The following is a 10,000-nucleotide window of genomic DNA, read 5'->3' as shown; positions in this document are numbered from 1 at the left end:
GGCTGGTGGAGGTAGAAATCAGGGGCCAGACTCATTGTAATGCATGGAACGGAATAAGGAATGGTATCAAACACGTGTGGTATTCCTCATTCCATTCCATGCATCACAATGAGCCCGTCTTCTGATTTTTACCTGCACCAGCCTCCCACTGCTAGAAACATCAAGTGTAATAATTTCCCATGCATCTACAGAAGCAGCAACAGAGAGCTGTATTTATTTGTCCTCCCTATGAGAGAAAAAAAAAAACCCTGCTCAGAGCTTTGTGGGGTCCTAAATGCGGTCGTCCTTGCCAAGCTCCCCTTTCAAAACTGGTATCCTTGGTGATGGGTCTTTCAGCGGGCCTGCTGGTCAGTGCCAGACACTGCGGGTTTTGATTGTCCTGCTGGCATGGCTGATCACCATGTGAATACATCATGTTTCCTACCACTGTGGCACGGGAACAAGAGACCCACTGTTCCTAGGAGACAAGGCCAGGCCAAACTCAGTGCTGTTGGCTCTTCATTGGGCTTGTCTCAGTTAGAGTGCTGCTTCTGTGTGGCGGCTTCTTCTTCTCCTCCTCCTTCTGTAATAGTTCCAACCTGTAGACGTGTGCATATATGCACTCTTAAACTTGAAACTACCAACAGGGGTCAAATTTCAAGTTTCAAGTTATGCTTGACTTTGTCAAAAAACATGTCCCCCACAACTCTCAACCATTTTATTTGGTGTCAGATATTCATTTGGTATTCAGAAAATTACAAGTATTATGGGTTCAGGCAAAAAAAAGGCACAGTTTGCGTCATGAACCTGTTTTCAGGTGATTTTAATGTGAAAAATCATGTAGGGCATGTGACATTGTGGACCCCAGCTATTAAAGTTTGGCAAAACAAATCATTTTATTATAATGATTAAATCAGGGGTGCCCACACTTTTTCAGCTTGCGAGCTACTTTCAAAATGACCAGGTGAAAATGATCTACCTACATTATTATTATTATTATTATTTTTTTTTATGTTTTCAGTCTTGGTGTCTGGCCAGACCTCTTTGGTAAACAACATATGTTGGTACAGTCATTTGAAAAGGTTCAAGGCACAATTTGTTACTTGTTACATTAATCATCAAAAAGTCCTGCCGCTGCACATGTCTATTACTATGGGGATGCAGCCAGGCTCTTGGCTAAAGTAGCTGCCACTGAGTTATTTGAATTCTGCAGCCATTGCCCTCCGAAACCCAGCGACCAGGGCTTTGCAAACAGACGCAGGGGGCAGCTCTCCTCTCTGGAAATGAAAGTTAAAGTACAGGTCGTACCACTACAGTGGCCTTGTGGTGACATCAGTTTAAAGTCTATGATCTCAGCTATAACTCTACATACAGCCTTGTGAATGGAGCCCCGTTATCTATGAGTGGGGTCCCTAGGTTGGTGTGTCTGTATTGATTGTGCCGACAGTGAGTAATTCTCCCATACACAAGGCAGCAGCAGAGGTCAGGCCACAGTCAGGGTGGGTTGATTTCACTGGGACCAATTTAAAAGGTGTATATGGCCAGAGGTGGATGTTTTCACTTCAGAGTTTAGAGTATGCATTCCCAGCCTCCCTTCATAGAACACAGTGTGTGTGGTTGGGTTAACAGATTAACATGTTATACAGGCTTGTTTATTGTATATTCTCAGCAGACTACAGTACTCTAGAAGGAAATGTTATTCGATTTGTTTTCCCCCCCAAAAATACTTGATTTAGCAAGAACCAATGATAATACTCCACAAACCCTCCCAGTACACCTGGCAAGTAAAACCATGTGCGTCAGTGGAAGCTAGAGGATGTATAAATCAGCTCATTGTGATGCATGGAATGGTATGAAACGTGTGTGTGTGTGTGTGTGTTTGATACCATTCCTCATTCTCACTGACGTGCGTCTTAGAAAACCAGACCCTATTTGGACCCAGGTCTGATTCTGAGTGGGTAGGACAGTGTAGCAGATCATGCATGCGGTGCAGAGTCGTTAAGTGGTTTTTCAAAGAGAATGGTCGTGTTTCGGAAATAAGAACCATGATACTGCTTTATCTCAAACATCTTGTAGCTTCAGTGAACCAGAAAAACACTGGGTTCCATATACTTAGGAAGCCAGCCAGACTCATGCATGATTCAACAACTACTGACTTATCAATTTGTGTTTGTCTATAGATCTGTACAAATGTATGTCGGAAGGCCAATGGAGAATGTTGTACTATGACATCACAGAGCTGCACAACGTGTAATGGAGGTGTTTTGTAAAACAATGTTTGTGTGATGAGTCACCATCAGCTCAGCGACCTAGGCTTTATCTCAGTGGGCTAACACAGTCCTGTGACGTGTAGACGACGCGGGTCTCGAACCCGGGTTCCCTCTATAAACTTAATTTCTGGTCCCTGTGTGACGTTCGTCGTCAAGGTCTCTAATTTTCTCACCGTATCTCCCAATTAATGCTAACCCCCGATTAAGACAAACACAGTCAGTCTTGCTAGTATACTGCTAGGACTCTGGAACAACAACCCAAGCCTTAATGTCATCGTCACTGCCAGGGGTGTTTCGGACGAGTGGACTCACCGATATTTGCCTTTCTGTCTCTGTGTGTGGCTACCTATTTGAATTGTGCGTGCGCATGCAGAAACACAACAGCTATTGTTCAACACTGCAATTCCATTTTGGAGGGTTATATTATTATAAGGGAGGGTTATATTATTATAAGGGAGGATGTCGTTATTTGGAAATTTCACAGCAGTGGTGAGAGGTGGCAGATTTCCAAAAAACCTATGCCCACCTCCATTAAGGTAATCTGACCTCTTGGGATTGCTTTCCTTTTAGAGTCCTTGTTGATGGCCAACATCATTTGACAATGTCCTCAGCCACTATGAAGTACAGTTAGTTGAATTACACAGGAGGTGAATTTGGGTGTAGGGGATAGACATTCAGCATGGATGAGCAGTTTAGAATGGAAGATAGCATGCTGTAGTTTATGAAAGGAAAAAATATGTGCATAAGACAGGGATGCGTCCTAAGAAATGCTGAAATATTATCATTATGGTTTTTCGGGGAATGAATGTTTGTGCAGCCTGTAGCCTTGTGTAGTTTGTGTTTATTTTGGGTGTATTTTGGAATGATTTTCTAGGTGCTGCCTCGTGGCCTGCTCTGTCATCACAAAAGCAAATGCTGGCGCTGTATTTATTGTTAAATATGTATGTGTTCATTTACGTGCAGATTAATTATATATGAGCAATATTAAAAGGTCTTGTCATCAAAGATTAATAGTCTTTGTGCTGTAATCTAGGTTAGGGCCCAAGAGGGAACGTAGCTGAAAAATAAAACAAACAAATCATTGCCCATGAAGGAAAACATGTTTTAACACTATCTGCTCCAAATCATGGTAATTACAAATGGTCACAATAAAAGACGAAACATTTGTTAGAAGAAAAAAAAATAAATAACTTAATTCACTGAGGGTTTCTGCATCTACCTATTCTTTTAATATCACATACGCACACTTGTGTTTTGTTCCTCATTCCATTCCATGCATCACAATGAGCCCGTCAATTTCTTCCTCCACCAGCCTCCCCTGACACACACATATGCACATTCAAATGCACCCACACACACACACACACACACACACACACACACACACACACACACACACACACACACACACACACACACACACACACACACACACACACACACACACACACACACACACAATTAAACAAACGCCAATAAATTCCCGTTGAATAAACATCTTGATTTAGAATCCCGGCGGAAAATCAGGTGCTGACACCTCAGGTCATGAAATCATGTGAGAACTCTGCTGGCAATCTGTTAACTGTGTTTTCCCTCCTAAAATACCTCTAAAGAAACTAAAGATGCCTAGAGGAGTCTTTTGTTTGACGACTTTGTTGAAAGAAAATGGATGAATCAACAACATTATCCCACAGTAATCAGCTGAGCTTTACCCAATAGCTACTCTACAAAAGAGAAAGAGCTGTTTTTAAGCCAAACCAGTAGAGTCTGACGATCGAGCTATGGTTGTTTACCCTAAAGATTAAGTGCAACATATGGGATGTGCTTTTAGATGAGTGTAAGTGTGAGTGTGAGTGTGAGTGTGAGTGTGAGTGTGTGCATGTGAGTGTGTATGTGTCTGTGTGATCTGCTCCATTCAACATTCCCAGTTCAGTAAGTTGAGGGGTCAGACTAAATGTTAGTAGAGACCACAGGAGAAAGTGGATAGATTGAAGCATTGAAATGTGGTACAGCCTATTTAGATATAAGCCAGGGTTGTTTGGGGTTGTTTGGCTGAGGGTAACAGGCTGTCACCCCCTCGGTTAATGGTCTGGTCTGGTGTAAGCACATGATTCATGGTCTATTCAATCTGGTCTTAAGAGACCTGACAGAACTGGCCCAACCAACACAGTATACCCTCGGGGGGGGGGGGGGGGGGTTTGAGGTAGAAATCGGAGGACGGGCTCACTGTAATGCATGTGTTTGATACCATTCCTCATTCCATTACGAGCATTACAATGAGCCTGTCCTCCGATTTCTCCCTCCACTAGCCTCCCCTGGTACACCCCCATACTGAAGTGAAACAGGGGGACAGTTTGCCCCCACTACCAAGCGAGGGTTCATGTTTACCCTGGCAACCAACAATAAGAACACCCAACCCATCAACCGAGACACAAGCACCCTCCTCTGTTACCCTCTCAAATAGTGAAATATCTGTGTTCACCCTCTCTATCTAGTACCATGTATTCTAAACATTGCCTGTATTGTGTTTTTTTACAAAGCTACACCCACTCAAATTGTCCATATTATATTTATGCAATCTCATTTTACTCTCCATTACCATTTGTTGTTGTTGTTGTTGTTATTGTTGTTGTTGTTGTTGTTGTTGTTGTTTTTGTTGTTATACACCTTCAAATGCTAGACTACCCCTGTGAATAAGAAGAATCGGCAAGAGGGAAAATGAGCATACTGATACCAGCGGTACTAATTGCAATGTTGCTAAACATGCAGACAGTTGTTCCTAAGAGAGATTAAAAAAAAAACAATGACGTCACCAATTTAGAATTGAAATAATTTCCTACTCATATCAGTGTTCTATACTTTTGACTGCTTTTGGCAAGGTTACAGCAAGGTTTCCACTGTCTCCATGGTAACCAACCTTCTCTTTAAGGGTGCTTGATGTAAGCGGTTGGCCAGGGGTAATAAGATCTCAGAACTCTCACCCAAGTGCTTCAAAAGATTGAATCTATGGTACACATTTAATGACAACCATGGGTGAAAATTACCTTGTCTGAGAGCTTAGTACTTAGAATCTGTATTGGCTACTTTTGCTCAGAATTCTCAGCAAAGTGCTTCAAAGGTTGAAATAATGGTACATTCAATGATGAACTTTGTCTGAGTTTAGTAATTATTACTTTCCCTGTGCTTCTGTCTCTCAGAGTCCTGTGTTTCTCGCAGTCATCTTTGAAAGAAACACTGCTTTTGGACAACTGAGGCAGTCACATTCGTCACCATTAGGCGCTTGAATCCAGTAGCCGGCCGCTTGATGCACAGGTTTGGCTGAAAGCCATATCCCCTGTTCTTTTCTAGGGTACAGTCCAAGGGAGGCTGGTGGAGGTAGAAATTGGAGGACGGGCTCATTGTAATGCATGGAATGGAATGAGGAATGGTATCAAACACGTGTGATAACAGTCACTACAGATACACTGGTTCTGTTTTGCCACACTCTCACATCTCTCTAAACAGCCATTGAAAATAGACATGGAATAGAAAACAGACCATTTATCGTGTTTCCTTAGGACTACAATTTGTGTTGAATAAGGCTCAGAGACTGTACGCCACACTTGTTTTTCACCAAGTAATCTTCTACAAACCCCCCCCCCCCCACTCACACACACTCCCCACCTATCAGCCAGTGTTCTCCAAGATAGACTATTTCAGTCAGAGAGCTTCGGCCTGGATTGACAGCTGATGAAATCTTTGCCCCTTCACTGTCTCTCTCCAATCATAACACTTTAGCTACTCAGCAGGTACCATTAGCCTCCTCAATGACAGGCCTGAGAACGCTCTCGGTAGCGGAGCCGGGAGACAAGTGTCAACTTCACATTGCCTTGCCACATTTCATACAGAAAATACAGGCGATTATTAAAGGTTCTCTTCAAGCGTAATAAACCCTAAAACCCTATAACAGGCCTACATTGATACTTAATACTCATTATAATCATCTCTAGGTAATATTCTACGTAATCATCTCTGTTCAATGACCCGTTAATTAAGTCACACGTGTGTGTGTGTGTGTGTGTGTGTGTGTGTGTGTGTGTGTGTGTGTGTATGGTGTGTGTGTGTGCGTGTGTGGGGGGTTAATTGCCAATTTACGTGGAATGCATAATTGTCAACAGGGTTTGATTTGAACAAGACTATGTCCAGATTCTTAAACCTTTCTCCAAATGGTCTGCTGTTGTTGTCACAGTATTTGTTGTTAAATGGCATTTCAAGTAAGCAGAGTAGGCGATGTTTTGCAAAATGAAGACACACACACACACACACACACACACACACACACACACACACACACACACACACACACACACACACACACACACACACACACACACACACACACACACACACACAGGCCTCATTGGTATGCTAGTGCTGACTTGATTTTCTAGGATTCTACTCTAGCATTGTGACTTTCGGCTTGGAGAGAATCAAAGGTTTTGCTGCTGTCCCCCGAAGCAACAGAGATCATAACAACCCAGTGTTTCAGATGATCCCCAGTTTACACCGGGTGTGATAGAGTGTGATCTGTGTGTGCTAACCCTACGTGCAGGAGGGACCATTTAAAATATAAAAATAATACACTGTATATATACATATATATATATATATTGGTGCATTATTTCGATAGATTTAAAGAAACAGGGAGACACCCTATATGTGGTGGAAATGTGTTGGACAGTGTGGGACAGGCCACACGCACACACGCACGCACGCCGCACGCACACACACACACACACACACACACACACACACACACACACACACACACACACACACACACACACTCACACTCACACTCACACACACACACACACACACACACACACACACACACACACACTAAACTCCAGCTTGAGAGGGCCATGTCAATTAGCTTGCACAGCTTTGGTAAAGGTGCGCATTCTCCCATCGCTCTGTCCAGTTCAATCCAAACCAGTTCGGCTAATCTAAAATTGTCCAGACCTCCAAAGCAGGCCTGAGAACAACGTAATTTGGAGGTTATGGCTAAGTGTAACTAGTCTGTGTGAAATCCACACACATACGCACCACACTGTGGGCACTATGGGCACCCCTTTTGGCCAGAGAGCGCTATTTTTAGAACTATAGGCTGATATTATACAAATGACCCTGTAGCATCACTTGAATGAGTATGACCAGGCCCCTCCCAGTTATACAACAACACCAGACAGTTACATCTGAATGGCTACTGTCAGGTTACCTCAGATGTGGTCAATCGAAGCCAATCTTTATGTGGATGGCGCTGCTCATTGTATTGGCAGTTTGTGGAAAACAGTCAATGATGTCATCGGATTAATTTTGATCCGTTTGACGTATGAGGGTGACGAAGGGTGCCCAAAGCTTGATCCCGGGGGTCACAATGTGAGCTCTGGGGTGGTGGAGGTGGTGGTGTTGTTTGTGTGTGTGTGTGTATGTGTGTGTGTGTGTGTGTGTGTGTGTGCGGGGGGTGGAACAGATCTATGCGCTATAATTACATTATGTGCTGTACCGGGAAGGTTTTAATTAAGTGTCCCATCATGTCATACAGAAGGGAAAATACATCAATACATGGATTGTGACACCCAAGTACAAATAGAATGGTGAAAAGGGAGGATATCGAGTTCGCTATCAATTAGTGTTTCCTGTTTAGAACAACAATCCCGGGACTGAACACAATGAGAAATTGCAATGTGATACCTGACAAGCTTTCCCAGGAGATATTGACCATTAGTGGGGCGCATGGCCTTCTGAACAACAACTTTTTTTCCCCCGCTAACTCTGGATAACTTTAGCACTAATATAATTACACTTCAGCTCTGTCTGTAGCTAACTTTAGGTAATTGTAATTAACTAATATAATTTCTTATTTTTTCACAGGTTCAAGATTTGATCATCACACGGGAACAGGTACATACATTTTGACATTATATTAATAATTCTCCCTTAATTAATACAGTGACATTATTTGATTGATTGTATTAAGTGTGCATAGTTAGTCAACATTATAGTATTTTGAATATTGAAACTGTAGACCTCACGTGTATAGCTAACAGTGGAAGCTAGTGGAGGTAGAAATCAGAGGACGAGTGTGTTTGATACCATTCCTAATTCCGTTCCATGCATTACAATGAACCTGTCCTCTACCTCCACCAGCCTCCTCTGGTTATATAGCTATTCATTATCACATAGATTGTTGTGTGTGAGCAGTAGTATAAGTGCTTGGTTTAATGTATTTCTGGTCATACACTCTGTGACAGCATTGTCTGGGCAGTGATAATGGGGGGCTGAACCTGTGTGGATGGCTATAATGACGCCACTGGGAATTCCCTCTCCCTTTTGACTGTTCAATTCCCTGTGGTTGTGCATGGCTGTAATCTTCAACCATTACATCCGATGGTTATTGTGGTAAAAAACACCACGTGGGGGAAAAGCTATTTAGTAGTAATGAGTCAGCATTACAAGAAAATGCAACACAAATATATATATATATATATATATATATATATATATATATATATATATATATATATAGTATATAGATGTGGCGGTAGGGCAGTTATTTGATGTGATGGTTGGTGTTGGTCCGACCGCTTTTATGAGTATTTCTAGCAGATGGAGTCTTGTTGCGATTTATGTCTCTGGCCTACCCTCAGCGGATCGCAGAGTATTTTAGTCCAGAATAATCCTCACCATCTGCTGTCTCCTGTACTATGTTGTAGCACACTCTCTCTCTCTCTCTCTCTCTCTCTCTCTCTCTCTCTCTCTCTCTCTCTCTCTCACACACACACACACACACACACACACACACACACACACACACACACACACACACACACACACACACACACACACACACACACGTTGCCGTTGCCTACCTCATCCATCCCAAACTATGGAAAGACAGCATGGCAAACATGATCTGGGTTCTTCCTAAATCCGAATACTATTTCCACTTTCCTACCTATTGTGCCTGGTACTTTATAAATATCTGATGTCTGTAGTTCTTTTCCAACTGCTACTGTAGGAATGAGAGAATATTGCTCAGCAATTATTACTGGATGGATTTTAATGTATATTTACTACAGTATAGAATTAGCATTTTACATAAATACATTTGCAATTACTTTGTTATGGGTGCACAGAGACATTCTAGCTCATACTGCTAATGATGGTTTACTATGTACAACAGGGGAGACTCGGGGAAGTAGACATTGGAGGACAGGCTCATTGTACTGCGTGGAACGGAATGAGGAATGTTGTCAAACAGGTGTTTCCTCATTCCATTCCATTCCATGCATCACAATGAGCCCGTCCTCCAATGTCTTCCTCCATCACCTTCCTTCACGGATGTACATTATCATAGAAACACAATCCTGGATGATAACGTATATAGCATAAAGGTCACGCTAATGGGTTTTCCAGTCATCAGGGTCACAGCACGGTCCACAACCCATGTACCTAGATACATCCTATCTCCCATGTTCATCCTCCCAGGATTACTAGATTACCGTTATGAATGGATTAACGGGGTTACGATAAAAAAAAACAAAAAAAAAACGAGAGAGAGAGAGAGAGAGAAAAAAAACAAAACAAAACGTGGCGCTCACTGTTGTGTCAGGGGCAAGTGGATATTTGGTTAAGCCCAGTACCTTAAACAGAGACGGATCCCCCTCCACAGCTCATGTAGGCTGATGCTGGAGAGCCCTGAGTGG

General features: G+C 42.5%; 1 protein-coding gene across 3 annotated transcripts in view; it reads left to right on the top strand.

Moving 5' to 3' along the window:
* Window positions 1-10,000, top strand: part of igsf11 (immunoglobulin superfamily member 11) — a gene marked incomplete at both ends in the record, with an annotated part of 97,967 nt that overhangs the window by 12,892 nt on the left and 75,075 nt on the right. For 2 of the 3 annotated variants that reach the window (XM_083695548.1, XM_083695547.1), the window contains one exon: window positions 8,166-8,195. The exons of the other annotated variant lie outside the window; for it this stretch is intronic. In XM_083695548.1, the coding sequence (XP_083551674.1) occupies window positions 8,166-8,195 (30 nt within the window). The remainder of the gene's footprint in view (window positions 1-8,165; window positions 8,196-10,000) is intronic. 3 annotated transcript variants of the gene reach the window in all.

The sequence above is a fragment of the Argentina silus genome (assembly GCF_951799395.1).
Source record: "Argentina silus genome assembly, chromosome: X".
Taxonomy (NCBI): Eukaryota; Metazoa; Chordata; class Actinopteri; order Argentiniformes; family Argentinidae; genus Argentina; species Argentina silus.
This window is presented reverse-complemented; position numbering and strand designations above follow the sequence as displayed.